General features: G+C 66.9%; 1 protein-coding gene across 2 annotated transcripts; it reads left to right on the top strand.

Moving 5' to 3' along the window:
• The first annotated feature begins 7,956 nt into the window (after positions 1-7,956).
• Positions 7,957-12,785, top strand: AQP12B (aquaporin 12B). Of its 2 annotated transcripts, none has more exons than XM_038573101.1 (3): positions 7,957-8,617; positions 10,015-10,131; positions 12,550-12,785. In XM_038573101.1, the coding sequence occupies exons 1-3, from the start codon at positions 8,011-8,013 to the stop codon at positions 12,768-12,770; spliced, it is 945 nt and encodes a 314-aa protein (XP_038429029.1). In that variant the 5' UTR covers positions 7,957-8,010; the 3' UTR covers positions 12,771-12,785. The 2 variants fall into 2 exon arrangements, with proteins under 2 accessions (XP_038429029.1, XP_038429030.1); XM_038573102.1 differs by lacking the exon at positions 12,550-12,785 and adding an exon at positions 11,128-12,536.
• Positions 12,786-19,844: the final 7,059 nt, after the last annotated feature.

Raw genomic sequence — 19,844 nt, 5'->3', positions numbered from 1 at the left:
TAGACAGACTTATAATTAATATACATTAGTTCGTGACACTGGAACAGTCCACCCAGAAATTAACTCTAAGACTGTGTTCTATTTATAAGTATTTATTTCTAATGCCTTCACCTAGACCTGTAGGATTCGGATGGACCCTGTCCCTTGCTTGATCCCACTCACATCCCCCAAGGCTCGTAGGGACGACACGGCGAAGGCCGGGCACCTCCTGGTTGGCACCACGGGGGCTGCACGGGGGCAGGCCCTCATTCCGGGGTGTGCGTGTGTGAGCGTCAGGGGACCCGGTGCCCGGAGTCCGAGCCGCACGCGTGCAATCTGCGAGCCCCCCCTCACGGCGGCCACTGAGCCGGGCAGTGCGGCAGCTTCTCCGTGGAAGCGTGTGCAGCCGGGGGAGGCCAGGCGGACGGGCTCCGGGGCCGGGGGGCTCTCCCGGCAGGGCCGGCAGGGTGCAGGCGGCTGGGGTTAGAGGTGGTCCAGGCGGCGAGGGCTTGTGGAGCGGCTTCTCCAGCTGCTGCAAGAAATGGGGTGAGCTCAGGGTGGTTGCTGGGGAGAAAGCGCGGGACTTCCCACCTCCGCCCCAAGAGAAGAGTTTCCGGGGGGCCCAGTGAGAAGATTCCAGGGGTCAGATGAGGGCAGCCGGCGGTGGGGTCGTGGTCGGCAGGGAGGCCTTCCCGTCCTGGCGAGGGTGTCGCCTTGTGCCGTTCCTTACAACGTCCATCCACTCTGTTCTCTCTGCAGACTCCGGGCCTAAGGGCCAGCCCAGGATCCACCCCAGGCCCGGGCCCGAGACCCGTCGGAGAAGCTACAGGGCCTGGGGGGGACCAGGGCCTGTTCCACACCCAGGGGCACACGTGGGCTCATTTCTCAGTCAAGGGTACACAGCAAGCAAACCCCAAACCCCTGCACCCCCCTCCCCGCCCCGGCCCACCGAGAGCGGATTTCAGAGTCCAAGCGTGCCGGGCCCAGGTTCCGGGGCCTTCCGTGGGCTTTGCCGGACCTGCAGGGCGCCATTCGCTGACCCTCACCTTCCCCTCGGTTTGGATTGCCCCGTCCCACCCCAGCCAATGGTCCCACCCCCCACCCCCAGCCCGAGCTGTCCCCCACGGCACCGACGCAACATGTGGACCTTGTCCCGATTCTACGCATGAGGCCAGAAGCGTGTGTTTCCTCCAGAGGCTGAGGGCTCGGCTCCCACACTGGGCGAGGAGGTTCCGGTTTGAGGCTGACCGTGGGGGGTGTCCTAGAGGCCCTTTTAGCTCCGCCTCGGACGTGGGACCAGGCAGATGGGCTCGCCGGTCCGAGCAGCCCCGGCAGCGGTGTCTGGGCCCACCAGCCGCACCAGCCCGGCGGGGCGCTAGACTGAGCGTGCCTTCCCCACACCTGGCCTTGGGCAGCGCGTCCGTGGCCACTAGAGCCCACCCTGCGCTCCCTGCCAGGGCTTGGAAGGCCCCGCGGGGGCAGTAGCTCCATCACTAAGAACCACGTCGTGGGAAGCCACATCCGCGAAGCGCAGGCCTCGGTGGCTTCCGTGGAGACCCTCACGTCCCGGGCTGACCCAGAAACCGGACGTCCCTAGGCCGAGACGCGGAGAGCAGGGGTGCGGCTCTGTCCACACCAAGCACTTACGCTGGTTTCCCTGATGGGCAGGAGGGCAGGGAGGAGGAGCAGGAGGGACGGAGTGTGCCAAGATGATGTGGTTCCCAGGAGCCCCCGCCCGCCGCAGGGAGACCGGGGTGCGGGCCCACCCAGGCCGCAGCCCACTCAGGCCAGCCAGCCTGCAGCCGAGGCCTCGGAGGGTCTAGGCCCTCGCACCCGGGGCACAGGTGTCTGAGGCCAGCCAACCTGCAGGGCACCTGCCTCGTGGGGCGGGCGAAGGAAGACGGCCCAGCGAGGGTTCCTGGGAATCACCCCGGCTTCGGGGGCCTCCACGGCCATGGAGGTGCGCCGACGACTGCGTCATCTTGGCCTGGGGCCGCTTGGCAGCTGACCAGGAGCCAGGTGTGGGCCACACGGACGCCCGGCCCCGTCGTCACCACCAGACCCTCGGAGCTCCTGGGGAGAGAACTCAGAGTCCGGAAACCTGGTCTCCTCACGTCCGCCCTGCCGGAAGCCACCCGCGTGTCACGTTAGTGGGGACAGGCGTTTAACAAACCGGGACGCGGTCACGTGTGTGACCCGGGGGCCCCCGAGGGGCTGCCCGTTGTGCGGTGCAGAGAGGAAAGTCGGACCTGGCTATTTCCCACTACCTTGGGGGGCGGGGGGGTCCAGAAAGCCACCTGGGGAAGGTTTTTTGTTTTAATGCCCGATGCCGCTCGTTTTGGTTTGAGGGACAGCCGTCCTCGCCCAGAGGGGGGTGAGCTGCTGCCGCGGGCCCAGGAAGGGGTGCGGGGCTCCGAGGCGCCCAGGCTGGTGCCTGGGGCGAGGGTTGAGGTGCCCCTACCTTCCAAGGCCGCCCCGTTCTGAGTCCACACCCACGGTGCCCATGTTTCCGTCGCACACACACGCACACGCACATACACACACACACCCCGGGGTGGCTGCGGCAAGGTGCCCTCCCCCTCAGTCTTGGTCCCGACCCCGTGCCTGTGGGCGGGGGTGGCGAAGCCCCCGGGGAGGGCCCCCGAATGTGGCAGGTGTACGGGTGCGAGCGGGGGCGGGTGCCGGCCCCCGTCAGCTCCCTCCAGTGTGGGACCCCGGAAGGCGCCCTCCTTTCCCCCGGGTCCAGGGCAAGCATTCCCCCGGGGATCAGCGGAGGCTGTGGCTTCTCCCAGGGCCTGTGCTTCGTGCAGCTAGCCGTCCCCGAGTTCCCCCGTGGCTTGTACATATGTGGTTGTGTGGCACCCCCGGCCCCTGCACCGTAACCGCCATCCCGACGTAACGACTCTAGTTCCCTGACGTCCTAAACCTGAGTGTTAGGCTCTAGGCTCCTGTACTGTGTGTGCACTAAGATCCTGTCCAGTTAAGAAATAAATGTGGCTCCTTATGCAACACCAGACCTGCGGGCCTCCACTGTGGCTTTATTGACGTGCTAAGTCCGGGTGGCGCAGCCAGAGACGGGGCGGGGGGGGCGGCCAGGGGCGCGAGGGCGTGCACCCCGGGAGCGCCCACCTGCTTCCCTCGGGCTCGCCAGGCAGCCGCACGCTTTTCCGTACGGTCACGTTTGCCTCTGGCCAAAACCACACGGAGATCCCAAGAGCAACTACAGCCCAGTGTCCTTCAACAACATGGAAGATGAATATTTTCAGTTCTGTTTTACCGGGACGCCTGGAGGGCTCGGGTGGAGCGTCAGCCTTCGGCCCAGGGCGTGACCCCGGGGTCCCCGGATCGAGTCCCGCATCGGGCTCCCCGCAGGGAGCCTGCTTCTCCCTCGGCCTGGGTCTCTGCCTCTCTCTGTGTCTCTCATGAATAAATAAATAAAATCTTAAGAATAAAATAAAACGTAGATACTGAAAATATAGAACATTGATGGGAGAAACCGGTCGTTGGACGTAGACGTTACGTAATGAATCAAGGGTGTTCGTTGTACCCTCGGGTTAGCAATGAAAGTCCATGAGGAATTGCCAATAAGCCAACAGAAAAGACCAACGGGGCAATAAAAACATACCGGATCAATCAAAAGACATGAAAATGAAAGGTAAGGGGGTAAAGAGCGGTGGGGCAAAGAAAGAAAGCAAATGCTAAGACGATAGGCGTCCGTGCAAATGGGCCCTTCGTGCCACCCGCTGGCAACAGGCGGGTCCTGCTTCGTGGGGGAGATGCCAGCGGCGCCGGCGAGCAGAGGCGGTGTGTGAGCGACGCTGGCTGGGAGCCCATCGCGGCCGCAACACGACCCCACGGCACGTGGTTATTTTCCATGAGAAAACGGAGGCAGGACGGGCTCCGCTTCTGGAGGAGGGGAGGGCGCCGGCGGCTGCAGCATCCCCCCCAGCAGGCGTGTGGGTTTGGGGTGACCCCAGGTCCACCTGTGCGTGACCTGAGCGACGTCGTCTTGCTCTCGGGGCGCGTGTGTTTAACTGAGAAGCTGTCGGGTGGTTTTTCCGGACATCTGTCGTCCGCAGTCGCAACCGTGGCCCCGGGCGTCAGCCCTGCGGGGCCAGGCAACTCCTGGTGGTGGTCAAAGTGGCCGACAGACACCGCGTCCCGCCACCACAGCCGCTCCGTCCCCAGCCCTCCCCGGCGGGCTCGGCAGCCACGGACCTGGGCTTCCGGCCCCGGGAATCCGCTCCCGCTGGCCAGGCCGCCGGTGCCTGGACCCACTCCCGGCAAGGGACGCCTCTGCTCAGGTGGCCTAACGCTCCGTCCTCTGCCCTTGCCTGGAACAGTCGTGCGACCGACCGGCTGGAGAATGTCACCTATCGGTTCTTAAGAGACATCGTCCTGGAGCAGCCCGGGTGGCTCAGCAGTTTAGCGCCGCTTTCAGCCCAGGGCGTGATCCTGGAGACCCGGGATCGAGTCCCACGTCGGGCTCCCCGCATGGAGCCTGCTTCTCCCTCTGCCTGTGTCTCTGCCTCTCTCTCTCTCTCTGTTTCTCATGAACAAATAAATAAAATCTTTAAAAAGCAAAAAAAAAAAAAAGAGACATCGTCCTGCGTGCTCTTGGCTTGGGAACTGTTCCTACTATAGATGACAACTCCCCAATGGGCCTGTGTTAAATCAACTATTGGCAAAGATAAGTAGCAGTTCCTGAGCATGATTTGCCCCAAATAAAACATCCGGAAGGTGGCAAACTTTATGCAAAAAAACCTCAGTTCTTCAACAGATAAACCATTACGATGAGCGCGTGAAGCTCTCAACAGGCAGGACGTGTGCTGTTGGCGAAAGGGCCGGTGAATACCTCGGTGGAGCAGAACAGATCCGCGCAGAGTCCACGGATGTTGCCAAAGGAGCGACAGCAACTCGATAGGGAGAAAATAGTGTTTTGTTGTGTTTTACGATTTTTTTTACTCATTTGGCAGTGAGGTTAAGAGACAGAGAGAGCGCATGCGCACAAGCAGGGGTAGCACAGGGAGAAGGGGGAGCCGACTTCCCACCCAGCAGGGAGCTCGATCCCAGGACCCCGAGATCACGACCGGCGCCCAAGGCAGATGCTTCACGGCTGAGCCCCACAAGCGCCCCCGGGACGGTCTTTCCAACAACGGTGCCGGAGCCCGGGACGCCCGCGTGCAAGAAGCCAACAGGACACTGTACACCTTTCACAGACGTTAAGCCCTTAAGTTGAAATCAATTTTAGACCCAGATGTGAAGCACAAGACGGTAAGGCTTTTAGAAATACTTATCAAAAGACATCATTAAGGAAATGGAATCGGGTGAAAACATGTGAAACAATAAAAGGACTGGGGACTTGGCTCCAGGGCGCCCACGGAATCCGTGAAGAATCACTAGGACTGGACAAGCACATGCGGCCCAGTAAAATGCCGAGGGCCGAGCACAGTGCGCCACGAGCTCCTGCCCGGCCGTCTGTCGCCGGAGGACGCAGGGGCTGCCACACAGGATCAGTACCGGGTGCGCCTCGGGGACAGATGTGACCCGGCCTCATAAAGCTGAGCAGACCCCTGCCCTACGCCCCGCACATCTCAGCCTCTGTGCAGAGCCTCTGTCCTGTGCGCTCCGCTCGGGCAGCTTCCTGCGTGACAGCCCCACGCCCAGGACACCTGCGCTCACCCCTCGGGAGGGCGAAGGTACAGGCTCGGCTCCCCCACCAGCCGGCTGCTCAGTGGGTAGGACCATGGGCGCCCACAGCCCCACGCAAGGCCGCCCGGCTCAGCCGTGTGCAGACATCGGAGGCCTGGCACCTGTGGCCGGTGGGGTCGAGGGGGGCCTGGTACCTGCTGCCGGTGGGGCCTGCAGGGGACCTGGCACCTGTCACTCGGAAGGGTCTGGGGGAGCCTGGCACCTGTCGCCGGCGGGGGACTTCGCTCCCAAGGCTGCCGGGCTTCCTTTTAGTTTCAGCTGAACGTTAAAAACTGTGTGTAAATGCAGTCAGTGCCCGCGGTCCTGGGCGCGAGGGGCGGGCCCCCGGGGGGGGGGGGGGGGGAGGCGGGGGTCTGTGCAGCCCCCAGGCGGGGAGGGTGGGGGCCTCGAGGAGGACGCGCGCCTGCCCCCCACGCCCACGCCTCGGCTCTCGGGGGCGGGACGGTGGTCCGCCTGGGGGGGCAGCAGGGCAGCGGGGGCTCTCCCGGCGGGGTTCGGGGTTCACTCACCCCTGCGCCCCCGCCCGGCGCCTTCCCCGCCGCTGGGAAAGTGCCGGCCTCGCGTCGTCCACTGAGACAAGCGCAGGCGGCTGCTGTCCTGCGCCCCGACCCTCCCTCCGGGTCCCCTGTCCCCTGCGCCTCAGTCTCCCCAGCCGCGCAATGGGAGGTTGGCAGGGGGAGCCTTGGGGCTGGGACAGTGCAAAGGGACCCTGGGGAGCAGCGGCCAAGGGGACAGGCCCGCCCGCCCTCCGCGCCCCGCCCCGCCCCGGCCCTCCCCGCCCCTCCCCTCCCCTCCGCGCACCCCGCGGGAGGGCGGCTTCTCCTGGACCCTCGGGCGTCCCTCAGGCCTCCGGGGAACCGTGACCACGGGGCCTTCGGGGATCCCGCTGCAGGTGGCGGCCCTCGGGCAGGGGCGGGGGGGGCGGGGCGGGGGGGCTCTCGGGCGCCCCCGCTTGGAGGGGAACGGGGGCAGGGGCGCAGCAGCGGGGGAAGGGGTGCGGGGGCACGTCAGGGCAGCTGCGGCGGGCACGGGGCGGGGGGGGGGGGGGGGGCAGGGCTTATGCGGAGACCCGCCCCCGTGGCTCTGCCCCCCGCCGCCCACTGTGCCCCCGCCCCAGGGCCTCCCGCCGCCCTGCGTCCAGGAGGCCTCAGCCCCGCCTTCCCCAGCGGCCCCTGCCCTCCCCTCCTCCCCTCCTCCCCTCCTCCCCTCCTCTGCCTGGGACGCCCCGCCCAGCCTCTCCCCGCCCCCCAGGCCCCGCCCCGCCTCTCCCCGCCCCCAGGCCCCGCCCCGCCTCTCCCCGCCCCCCAGGCCCCGCCCCGCCTCTCCCCGCCCCCCCGAGGCCCCGCCCAGCCTCACCCCGCCCCCCAGGCCCCGCCCAGCCTCTCCCCGCCCCCCAGGCCCCGCCCAGCCGGGCAGACCCCTACCCCAGCCCACGCCCGCCCCCAGCTGCAGTGGCCTCTGCTTGCTCCTCCGCGGTCCCCCCCCACCCCCGCCCAGAATGACCCTCCAGCCCGACCGCTGAGTCCAGCCGCCCTAGGGGACCCAGTGCAGCGGCGGGACGTCCCCTGTCCCCTGAGGGGCGCTCCTCCTCCATGGCCTCCTGGGGGGACCGGGTGCGCCTCGACCTCCAGGCTTGTGTCCCTGCGACCTGGCCGGTGTCCGGACAGTGTCCCAATCTCCCCGGCGTGTCCGGACTCGGGAGCCCGCCCTGCAGGGGGGCGGGGGGGGGGCGGCTGGTCACAGGGACCCGGGCCCGCGGAGGGAGGAGGGCCGGGGGCTTCCCTTGCAAGGTCCTCGCGTCTGCGCGGCGGTACGGAGGCACCTGAACCCAGCCCGCTGGCTGTCCTTGGGATGCAGTTTTATTTGTCTACACTGCTAGGTGTGGCGGCCGGTTTCTGCAGGTGCAGGGTCTTGAGGCGCCCAGAGCAGTCAGGCTGGAGCACCCTCCCTCCCTCCCTCCCTCCTGCGGGAGGACCCGCCCCGGGGGACCTGGTGACGGGCGGGCCACAGCGCAGGTGCAGGCAGCCGCCCAGCTGGGCCCACGGAGCCAAGAGCACGGGGCGTGAGTCACCAGCTGCAGTGGAGGCTTTGAAGTCACGGGCGGCGTCTACACCCACGGCTGGCCGGGCGGGGCAGGGGCTGGCGTGTGTCACTGCGGGGAGGACGCCGGACCGCGGGCGGCAGCAGGTGGGGTGGAGGCGTTGGCAGTGGCGGCCACCCAGGTGTGCGCTCCCACGGCTGGGCCTTGGGGTGGGGGCGGGCTGCGCCTCGTCAGCTCGGGTCCCCTGCTCCGCCCTGCTCCGCGCGGCCCGCAGACTGATGGCCGGCCTGAACGTGTCCCTGTCCTTCTTCTTCGCCACCTTCGCCCTGTGCCAGGTGGCCCGGAGGGCGTCCAAGGCCCTGCTCCCCGCGGGCGCCTACGCCAGCTTCGCGCGGGAGGCGGTGGGCGCGGCCCAGCTGGGGGCCTGCTGCCTGGAGCTGCGGATGCTGGCGGAGCTGGGCCCCTGGGCGGGGGGCTTCGGCCGCGACGTGCTGCTGACCCTCGTCTTCCTCCTCTTCCTGGCCCACGGGGCGACCTGCGACGGGGCCTGGGCCAACCCCACCGTGTCTCTGCAGGAGCTCCTCCTGGCCGAGGCCTCTCTGCCCGGCGCGCTGCTGCAGCTGGCGGCCCAGGGGCTGGGCGTGCAGGCGGCCTGCGCCCTCACGCGGCTCTGCTGGGCCTGGGAGCTCAGTGACCTGCACCTGCTCCAGAGCCTCATGGACGCCCACTGCAGCTCCGCCCTGCGCACCTCCGTGCCCCACGGCGCGCTGGTGGAAGCTGCCTGCGCCTTCGCCTTCCACCTGACCCTCCTCCGCTTCCGGAACAGTCTTCCTGTCTACAGGGTGCCCGCCGTGGCCCTGCTGGTCACTGTCATGGCCTACGCAGGTGAGACCTGTGTAGGTGCCCACGGGGCCGCCCTGCCCACCTGCACCCGTGGGACACGCAGGAGAGGCTGCCGGCCGAGGGGGCACCGCCAGTCCCCAGAGACCGCGGGTAGCCAGAAGGTGGCCAGGTGGCCTGGACACAACCCCCATTTCCCGTCATCCTCCTTCCATGTCCCACCCCCCATCCCCGACCCCACCCTCTCCTCCCCCACCCCTCATCCCCCATCTGTCATCCTCCCCCACCCCCATCCCCCATGCCCCATCCCCCATCCTCCATGCCTATGTCCTGGCCCCTGGGCCTCCAGACCGAGCTCCTGGGGTCCCTCAGCCCTGCGGAAGCTGCCCTCCCCACCTCGGGGGAGAAGCCGAGAGCCGAGGCCAGCGGCGGCCGCGCAGACTGCTGAGCTCCCCGGCAGCTGTCCCTGGCCGTGGGGACGGAGCCGGGCCACACCTCCGGGGTGCCAGGCTGGGGCTGCTGATAAACCCCCAGGGGCCCCACCATCCTTCTCTGTGGGACTGGCTCCCCTGGAGCGTTCTCCCGCCGTGGACGCCTGCCCCCCCCGCCCCGGGGCACTGTGTGCTGGCGGGACAGGGCTCTCCGGGCGGGATGGGGTGCAGGTCATGCCGCGGGCGCCTCACGCCTGCTCAGGGCACTAGGGCCACAACCACGACCAGCTCTCCGGGGCAGCGAGGCCCAGTAGGGACAGGACCAGACACTGCGTGCCCCGAGAGGCGCCACTAGAGCCCAAGTACAGGTGGGGAAGCTGAGGCACGGGTGAGCAGAGACTCGCCGGGAGAGGGCGCTGGGTCCAGAGCGCCCGGGCTGCGGCCCCGGGGACGGGGAGCTCCTGCTTCAGCCCCGCAGCGTCCAGGACGCAGGACGCGGAGAGCCTGGTCTCCCCCACAGCTTCGGCCCTAGACGGTGCCGCTGGGCGCTGCGGGCGCTGGCGCTCTCCCGGGTCTCTCCTGGCGCCCGGCCCCTCCCTCTCGTTTCTCACTGCGCTCAGCCCTCCCCGGCGCTCGTCTCTGCCTCTCTCCCCCTGTCCCCGTCTCTTCCTCCACATCTCTGTCTCTGTCTCCCCATCTCTGTCTCCTTCCCCATCTCACTGTCTCTCCGTCTCCCCATTTCTGTCTCCCGTCCCTGTCTCTGTCTCTGTCTCTGCCGCCCTTTCTCCCAAGGACAACCTCCCCCAGGGGGCCGTGGGGATCAGGGGTGGGGGACATAGGTCACCCGTCCAAGCGCCCGGGACGGCGGTTGAAGCTCCAGGAGAGACTCTGGTGGCGGCTGCTCCTAGGTGCGGGCGCTGGGCCTTGGCTGCGGGGCCTCCAGCCCGCGTCCCACGGGCCCCGGGGTCAGGGGGCAGGCCCCCCACAAGCACTGTGCGCTTCCTCCCACAGCTGGGCCTCTCACGTCCGCCTTCTTCAACCCCACACTGGCCACCTGGGTCACCTTCCGCTGCTCGGGCCACACGGTGCTGGAGTACGCGCAGGTGTACTGGCTGGGGCCTCTCGCAGGTGAGGCCGGAGGGCCCTTGGGGACCCAGCGCTGCTGGCGACAGGCCGGGTGTGGGGTCCCTGGGCTCCTCCCTCCGTGTCTGGGCAGCTGAGGGGGACGGGGCTGCCGCTAGGCCATCGGGGGCGGGGCTGCGGGGTGCCCACTGGCGGGGCCGTGGTCCCGGAGGGGCTGGCGCAGGGGGCGGGGGGCGGCCGGGATCGTGTCCTCACAGACCCTGAGCCGGGCGCCTGCGGCGGGGAGGACTGGAGCCTGGCCAGGCCCCTCGGGCCCGGGGTCTTCCGGCACCTGGCCTGGGCCCCACCTCACCCTCCGTGCCCTATCGGGCGGTACGTGGGGTCCGGGGAGCTCTGGAAGCTTCCTCCACGTGTCTGCAAGGAGCACGGCCCCAGCCTCCCCGGTGGCCCCCGCGGCCAGCGGCCCCCAGAACGAGAAGGCCCATGGTCGGGACCTTCCATCCCTTGGCCCCGTCCCTTGGCCCCGTCCCTCAGCCTCGTCCCAGGGGCGTAACAGTCCCGTCGCGGCCCACGTCCCGGAGGCGGCCAGCACTGCCTTGCACACCTGGCTTCTCTAAGGGGCTTGCAGAGCCGCTTGGCGGGTTAGAGGCCCTCGGTCTCCACCCTCCCCGCCTCCGCCCCGCACACCTCCTCGCCCTCCCTGTGGGCCCCATGGGTGAGAGCCCGGGGTGGGGGGGCTCCACGGGGCTCCGAGGTTACAGCTCTGCGGGCCTGGGCCGCCTTCTCGGGTCCCCGCTCCGTCCCGTGCCCCAGGTTGGCCCCGTCCCTCCTGCTCAGTGTTCCCGTGGGGTTCCAACCGTGGGGTCCGTGGCCCGAGGGGCGGAAGGGCTCAGGGATGCCCCCACCCCTGCTCCCTGCTGGGTTGCAGTCCCTCTGCCTGTCGGGGTTACCCTGCCTCTCGGGGAGGGTCCCAAGAAGGGCCCCGGCTGGGATATGAGATCTCAGTGTCGGAAATACGACGTCCTGGCTCCCACCTGCCAGGTGGCCTGTGGGGCCGTGAATTCATGTCTGGAGGGGAGGCCCGGTCCTGGGGAGAGGCCCCCCGGCCCCTGCACTGGTCTCCCAGGCTCCGTAGCCGCACCCACACCCCAGGGGCCTGCAGCCCTCGCACCTGGTGCAGGTGAGCACACTGGACTGCGGGTGTCAGGCCGCGCGCCCCCAGCCGGGTCCCCCCGACTTCCTGGCCTCTGGTGGAGGCTGTCGGGCCAGGCGTCCCTTGGCCTGTGGCCGCTCCTCTGCAGTCTCTGCCCGCCCTCCAGTGGCCTCTGCTGTGAGTCTGTCCCCTCTGCTCCTCCTCCTCGAGGGACGCCAGCCACCCTGGAGTTAGGCCCACCCTTCCCCACAGTGACCTCCTCAGCTTGACGACCTACGTACACAAAGATCTTATCTCAAATAAGGTCACGTTGTGGGATTCTGGGAAAGACGCGAGTGCGAGGGGTCACCACCATTCAACTCAGTACGGCCTCCGCCTCCGTAACTGCCGTTGTGGTGCCCAGAGCCACTAGGGTTCCCGTGGGGACTGGATGGGCAGGGAGGCTGGGGGGTCTGCACCCCGTGTGCACGGGCCCACTCTGCCCCTGTTCAGGGAGGGCCCCACCCCCTGGGTGCTCTTACGGCCCCAAGTCCACACGCCCTGTCTGTCTCCTGCCAGGGTCGGGGTGGGGACCGCCAGGCTGTTTCCATAGGACGGGGCACCCACAGAGCCGGGCACGCACAGGGATGGGGCTCCCACAGGGATGGGCACCCACAGGGACAAGCACCCACAGGACGGGCTCCCACAGGGCCGGGGCTTGGGACGCGCGGCTCCTCGCACCGACTGCCCAGCCTCCTGCGGGCCGGCACCGAGTGCTCCCACCTGGGGGACCTGGCCGCGCCCTGCCGAACCTCGAGGGGTCGCGTCCAAGGGAGCGGGCTCCGTCCAGCCTGGCCGTGCCGGCTGAGGCTCCTGCTCCCGGGTCCCGCTAGCTCCTCGGTGTCGTCTGCGGCAACGGTCTGTCCCCGCTGGTGGCCCGACCTTTGCCGGGTCTCCATCAGTTTAGTGCAGCTGGGCCGGCGGGGTCTGGAGGGAACCTGGGAACCAGGGCCCGGGGCCCGGCCTCGGCCCCCCGCTGTCTCCCCTTGGTCTCGAGTCCCTCACTCACACCCAACCCGGCCTGCGCAGGTGACAGGTCCCCGTCAGGAGGCAGCTGGGGAGGAAGAGCCGAGCAGGGACCCACGAGGCTGAGGGCGGGCCCGGGCCCCCAAGACAGCCGGCGGGGCACGGGGTTCCTGCCGATGGTCCCCGGCCCGAGGGGTTGACGCCTGGGAGGGACCAGGCAGGGCTCCCGGGGCCAGGCCTGCAGGGTCCCCGGGCCGCGTGGCCGGAGCCTGCTGGGCCCTGCCGTGTGACCTCGCTCCTCGCAGGCATGGTGCTGGCTGTCCTGCTGTACCACGGCCGCCTTCCTCGCCTCTTCCGGAGGAACCTGCTGTACAGCCAGAGGAGCAAGTACCGAACCCCGAGAAGGAAGCCGGCCCCGGGGCCGGGAGCCACCCAGACGCCTGCAGAGGGGCGCAGCAGCCGGGAGCCCGGAGCCGAGGGGGCCCAGACCCGCACCCCGCTCTCCCCCAAAACCAGTTGTCAATAAACCATATTCCTGAGACCCGCCTGTCTCCCTGGCCCGAGAGAGCTTTCCAGAAGGGTGGGCAGGGGTGAGCCCCGTGCAGTGGAGGCCCAGCGGAGGCTGCCCCGAGGCCCCTCCGTCTCCCCACGAGTGGGAGTTAGAATCAAAGGTAAGGCCCGGAGGAAAGGCAGGAGGTGCAGCGCCCGTCCCCGGGTGCTTGGAAGACCCGAGGGCACAGGTTTGCACGCTGGTGCCTGGCCGCCCGACACACCCCGGAACCCACGGCCTCCTCACCCTGCCAGCTGCCGGAGCCGAGGCTGCACCCAGGGTCCCTGGCCCTCAGGGCGGCACCACCGCAGGTCCTTGGAGCCTGGCAAACCACCCCTGCCATCACTGGGGTGACAGCCGAAGCTGGGGCTCCCCGCCAGGCGGGGGAGAGCCATCTCCTCCCCCGAGGACCAGACCTAATCTGGGAACCTGCACCCCAAAGCAAAAGCCCTCCCCGGCTCGGGGTTCCAGAGCCCCGGCCTGCAAGTGAGACTGGCAGGGGCTCCAGCCCCAGGCTTCTCCCTGGCCTCTGGCCAAGGGGGGCAAGAGACAGAAGACGGGGATCCGGGTGACCCTTTTCCTCGCGTGGAGGCCATGTCGTCCCCCACAGCCTCCCAGGGGATGGGAGAAAGCAGGACCCCCCCGACCCACTTCCTACGGCTGCCCCTTCACCCCCTGGAAAGCTGCCCCCCCGACCCGGCAGTGAGCCTCCCCGTCCCTCCTTGGGGTGGCCGCCTGGCGGCTCCTGGACGGCCTGGCGGGGCTGCACGGAGGCTTCCAGAAGGAGGAGCCTGAGCACACAGGGGCGGCGCGGGGATGAGAGAGCAACCGGCTCCCTTCGAAGGGGACTGTGCGGGCGGGGGGACGAAGCAGAGGTCGTAGCCCCAGGAAGGAGGGGAGGCTCCGCGGGGCGACCCCGGGCCGCACGCCAGCTGGCACGGCTGTCCCCACCGAGCATCCTCGCCGCCTCTGCGCAAGCACTTCGGGCCGGAAGCTTCTGGCGCTCGCACAGTACACTGAACCCGTGAATTAGCATAAGACGAGCAACCGTGTGGACGTTGCACTAAAGCGGGTCAGCAAATTACCAGAATGTTCGGAGTTTGCGGTTTTCGTTTTGGAAAAGTTCGACACTGTAAGGCCATCGCCACGAGCTCAGAAGCAGACGTTCCACCTAAGGAGCACCTGGATTTGGTGGAAGAGGACGCGACTTTCATACGAAGCTGTGATGAACCGATTCCTAACAAGGAAGACGACTTAAAGAATGCTGGAAAAGCAGTTTACAATGGAGAATGCAAGAGCGGTTCAATAAATATATATGATTCACCTTATTAATCAAGAAGTAAACTCATACAGTCCACTCCACGGATGCTTAAAAAGGCATCTGAGAAAGTACAACATCCACCCCCAGCCCAAAAAGGAGCTGACGAAAAAAATACAAATAAAAAAAAAATAATTAATTAATTAATAAAAAGGAGGCGACGTATTAGGGTCACTTCCCAGCCGAGCGCACACAGCCTGCACCTCCTTGGCGGGGACGGACTGCGGCGGAGACATCGGCTGCTGCAACTGGACGGGGTGGAACAAGCGGAAGAACAGCAGTTCCTACTTGCAGATCATGCGATGGTGATACAGGAAAAACACAGACGATGCAAAATCTGACACACGCTGTCCGAGGCTCAGGACGGTTGCCATGTAACCAGGCGAGACCCGGGGAGGCTCCACGCAGCGGAGCGAGACCTAACAGTACTGGGTGTTATGCTGGGCATTGGCAAATCAAACTCCAATAAAAAAATATACAAAAAAAGGGGATCCCTGGGTGGCTCAGCGGTTCAGCGCCTGCCTTCGGCCCAGGATGTGATCCTGGAGTCCCGGGATCGAGTTCCGCGTCGGGCTCCCTGCACGCAGCCTGCTTCTCCCTCTGCCCGGGGCTCTGCCTCTCTCCCTCTCTTTCTCTGTCTATCATGAATAAATAAATAAATAAATAAATCTTAAATATATATATATATATATATACAAAAAAAAAGAAACACACTAAAAAAATTAAAAAATTAAAAAAAAAAGGAAACACACTTAAGAAGTACACGAAGCCGGGTTCCAGTGAAATTCTTTTTTTTAATTTTTTTTATTTTAAAGATTTTATTTATTTATTCATGAGAATACACAGAGAGGAGAGAGAGAGAGAGAGAGAGAGAGAGGCAGAGACTCAGGCAGAGGGAGAAGCAGGCTCCATGCAGGGAGCCCAACGTGGGACTCGATCCCGGGTCTCCAGGATTGCGCCCCGGGCTGTAGGCGGCGCTAAACCGCTGAGCCACCCGGGCTGCCCTCCAGTGAAGTTCTTTTTTTTTTTTTTTTTTTTTTAAATTTTTATTTATTTATGATAGTCACAGAGAGAGAGAGAGAGAGAGAGGCAGAGACACAGGCAGAGGGAGAAGCAGGCTCCATGCACCGGGAGCCCGACGTGGGATTCGATCCCGGGTCTCCAGGATCGCGCCCTGGGCCAAAGGCAGGCGCCAAACCGCTGCGCCACCCAGGGATCCCTCCAGTGAAGTTCTTAAAACTTCCCGAAAGACTTGAAAGTTTGGAAAGTCATCCTTTGCTCTTGACAGACAAACTTAGCATCCTAAAGATGTCAGATCTCCCTGAGTTAATATATAAATGTTAATAATGCGATAATAATGAGTGCTTATTAGCGTAAAATCATATAACAGAACTATAAATATATAATAAGAATAATAAAGCCAAAGTTTTTTGTTTAATGTCAAACGCCAGATTCTAAGATTAGGATGAAAAAAATAAGGAAGCCAGACGGGCTAAGAAAGCCCCGCCTGAGACACAAGCCCTCGGAGACGCACCTGTGAAAACCGGAAAATCGGAGTAACGCTCTTGCCAAACTGGGGAGAGGGAGCTCTTTGTAGCCACGATGGAGAATCCAGAAGCAACGGACGGCGTGGCTCCCAGAGCGACGCCCTAATAAACCCGAGGCTTGCAGGGTGGCCACGTCCTCACGGCCGACGACCACCGGCGAACCAGCAGAAAGCAGGCGGCAAGCTTTGTCCCGGACCAAAGGGAAAGACGAATGTACAAAGAACCGTTTAAAACATATTATCAGAAACAGGAAAAAAAAAAAAAAAGCAAAACACGAACGGAGGGTTCACAGAGGAAGGCGCAGGAACGGACGTAGACGCGCAGCCACACGGGAAGCTGAGCGCAAACCGTTTCGGGCACCAACTCTCCGCCCCGGCGCTCAGAGATCCAGACCCCGAGGATGAAATCTCGCCCCCCCCCACCCCCCCCAGCCGGTCATCACTTAGGAGCCGCAGGACCCGCCCTGACCCACCCCTTCCTCAGCGCCCAGCCTGGGCGACCGTGTCCCCCACCCCACCCACACCCCCAGAGCCGGCCCTCTCCCACCAGCCCTGCAGGGCCCCCAAGCTGCCGCGCTGCCCCCACAGGGCACAGGGGACCCCGGGGGCTGCACAGGGGGACAGCCAGGCAGCAGCCCCTGCTCGGGAGTGAGGTCGAACCCGAGGGTCACGCTGGACGGCCTCCCCCAGCACGTGTGCTCAGGGCCTGCCGAGCCCCCCCCCAGGGACCTTTCCCCGTCCGTGGGTGGGACCCCTCACCCGGGCCTCGGGCCGCATGCGGTGCCGGGACCACTGTGGAGCTGGGCGGTGGCCGACCCAGGGCGCTACTGACCTGGCCTTTCCCTACATCCTCTCCGCATCCTACAGCGGGAGGACGAGCCCCCCCCCGCCCCCCCCGCCCCCCCCCCCCCCCCCCCCCCCCCCCCCCGCCAAGGGCTGCGACCCCAGGGGGGCTGAAGCTCCTGGCGCCAGGCCCGCCCCGAGGCCCAGCCCCTTCCACCTGCGCCCCGAGGGTATGGAGCCCCACCCACCTGCGCCCGGGGGTAAAGACCCCCCATCCACCTCCACCCCACGCCCTCCACCTCGCCCCGATGTAGGCCACCCCCCCCCCCCGAGGGTAAATATCCAGACGTTTGTGCGGAGCCATTTCTTTACCAGCCCCTTTGTCCACTGTCCCCCTCCTGACCCCGTGGCCAGGCCCTCGGCCCCCGCCCCTAAGTGAGCAAAAACCCAGACACGGAGGCCAACGGCTTGCGGCTCCATCACCGGCTGCTTCGGTGTTTCCTCCTGTGGTCAGGGCGGTGGCCGAGGCGGCCCCCCGTTCCCCTCGGAACCGCCGTCCACGAACCAGGGAGCCCCTCGCTGGCCAAGAGCCGCGCGTGGGGGACCGAGCATGTGGCGCAGAAGCTGGCACCCCCCCGGGGCCCCCCCACAGGTACTCACCCCTGGTGACATGCCGCCCGTGCGGATACAAACCTAAGGTCTCCTGGGCCCTGAGCTCCGCTGCAGTATTTGTCCGGAGTCACGCAGGACATTCGGGGCCTTTCGGGCTCGGGGTTATGCCCTTGGGCCCCACGCACCTCAGCCAAAACCCGACAGCTGCTGGCGCTCTCTCGGGTGGAAACGTGCCGGCCCGGCCTCCCAGAGTCACGCTGCGCGGCGCTCACCGGCCTCCGCCTCCCCGGGCGCGTCCCCTGCTGCCCACGGGCCTGGGTCAGCTCCCCGGCCCCAAGGAGCGCCCCCGTCCGCCTGCCCCCATAAAGGGGCAGCTCCCGGGGTCCCGCGGCCGCCTGCCCCGGCGTCGTTCTGGGCTGTTCTCAAATAAATCCACGTCTTGCCGGTGGCACAGCGGGTGGAACCCAGGGCAGGTGGTCCCGGGTGGGCGGGCTGTGACCGGGCGGACGGCGGGGACCAGGGCTTCAGCCTTGCTTCTGCCTGGGAGGGGCGGGGCGGGCACCTCGCTGTCCAGGGGCACCGTGCTGGGAGGGCTTGCGGCCCCCGAGGGGACCCCCACATTGTGATGCCCCCTGGGCACCCGCCGAGTTCTCGGGGATCCACAGAAGCCATACACGGCCTCGGGGTGCCCCCTCCCCAGTTCCTACGCGGGCATCCGAGCCCCAGATGTGACGCCCTGAGGAGGTGCGGAGGTCACAGGGCGGGGCCCCTGGAGTGGCCGGGCCATCAGGGCGAGGGCGGTGGACAAGGAGGCTGTCCCCCCGTGCCCCCCGAAGCTCAGCCTCGCCAGACCCCGGCCCTGACGCCCCCGAGGCCTCCCTTCCAGCCTCGAACAAGCCGAGCTGTCCTGTGACCGCAGCGCGAGTCGCCTGGGGCAGGCCTGGAGCCAGGGTCACCCGGGAGGGCCTGGGGACCGCAGAAGCCCCCGCGCACCCCGCGTCCCTCCATCGGTGACCTACAACCTCCATCCAGGTGGGCGGGCTGGGTGCGGGAGGCAAGGGGGGCAAGGGGTCTCCCCAACCTGGGAAGGCAGTGCCTGGCTTTCACCCCCAAGTCAGCGCCAAGGGCCACCCGCCCCCCGTCCCTCCCGCCCCCCCCCCCCCCGCCCCACCCACCCGCTCTTTTTCAAGATCCAGAACAGTCTTTGGGGAGAGAAAGGTGTTGCTCCCGCTGACCCCGCAATGCGCGACCTTTGAGGTGGGCGTGTTAGGCCGCGACCCCCCCACCTGCCACGTGGAAGGGGGGAGGGCCCCATCCTCCCTCCATCACCTGAGGCTGTCAGAGCACCCACTTCTGCTTCCTCCGGCCCAGCAGGGGAGCCCAGGGCGTGCATGAGGCCCCCAGGGCTGGCTCCTGCTTCTCAGTGGGGGTGTCTGCGGGGACCCCGTGACCCCACGCCCAGCCAGGCCCTCGGGCCCAGCCGGGTGGACGTGTCCCGAGGCCCACGGCGTCATGGGGGAGCCCACAGAGGTGCCCGGCGGGGGGGACGCAGGCCGTGGCGAGGCTGCCAGGGGGGCTGGGAGGTGTGAAGTCTGGGGCGGAGCACGGGGCCCCGAGAAGCACCCGCAGGCGAGCGCTGGAGCTGCTCAGCACTTGGGGAGCGCACTGAGCACGGCTTTCACCTTCACGAGTGGCAGCTGTGCCCCCGGGAAGGTGTCTCGGCTGGAGCCCGGCGCCCCGAGCCCTGGGACCTGCGTGGGCTCCGTCCACGGGGGGTCACGGGCCTGAAGGGAGCGTTGGAGCTTCAGCGCGTCTTGCTCTCTAACCCTTAGAGGCGACGGGGAAACCTGTTGTCTAACAGTGTCCCCAGCCCCCGCCTTGGGGTGCTCCCCGGTGCTCCTCCCTCCCTGAGCCCCTGCAGGGGCGGAGGACGGAGGGCGGGAGGTCAGCTGGCACAGTCCGGGTCGGGGGCATCCTGGAGCTTGGGGGCAGGCGCAGGGCTGCGGAGGGGGCACATCCCAGGAAGGAGGCCGCGCCAGGGGAGCGGCGGAGCTGTGCGGAGAGGGGTCTGGTGACGATCTGCATCCTGCATCCTCCTCGCTGAGCCCCAGCCCGCAGCCCCAGGGCTCCCAAGTCCAAAGTCAGGGTGTGCACAGCGAGGCCGCGGGGGAGGGAGGAGCCGCCGGGTCCAGGGCGCCCTGGGCTTCACCCCGCGGGCCGCGTGGGGCTCCTCCTGCCGTGGGCTCCTCAGCGGCCCCACCGGGAACACCCAAGGCAGGGGGACTAGGACAGGCGGCGGGGCCAGGCCCCCAGAAGGGCAGGCCTGTGAGGAGGGGCTGGGTTCAGGTGTGGGGTGCGCAGGACGAGGGCGGGGGCCCTGGACGGGGTGAGCGACACGGGGAGTCGTGGGGAGCTCGGGGAGAGGCTGGGCCGCTGGGCCCGGGAGGGAGGGAGGCGGCCACCAGGCAGGGCCTTCCAGCTTCCCCCAGGGCAGCACGAGGGCAGGGCGCCCCCTCGACAGAGCTGGGCCGCTTCCTCTGCACCCCCCGCCCCCCAACCCTGGTGCAGCCCTGCGGCCCTACACGGGTTGTGGGGTGACCCTTCCTCCCTCGGCAGGAGGAGAGCAGGCTGTGGGCCTTCAGCGGGGCTCCTCCAGGAGCTCAAATAGCGCCCAGACCTCCAGATGGCAGAGGGGGGGTCATGGAGAGCCCCGGGGGAGAGCCCTGAGAGCCCTCCGACCGTGAGCGTGGGCAGCAGGTGCACACGCGCACACACACGCAGTCCCACGGGC

Source organism: Canis lupus, chromosome 25 (assembly GCF_011100685.1).
Source record: "Canis lupus familiaris isolate Mischka breed German Shepherd chromosome 25, alternate assembly UU_Cfam_GSD_1.0, whole genome shotgun sequence".
Taxonomy (NCBI): Eukaryota; Metazoa; Chordata; class Mammalia; order Carnivora; family Canidae; genus Canis; species Canis lupus.
Note: the sequence above shows the minus strand (reverse complement) of the source record. Positions and strands in the feature narration are given on the sequence as shown.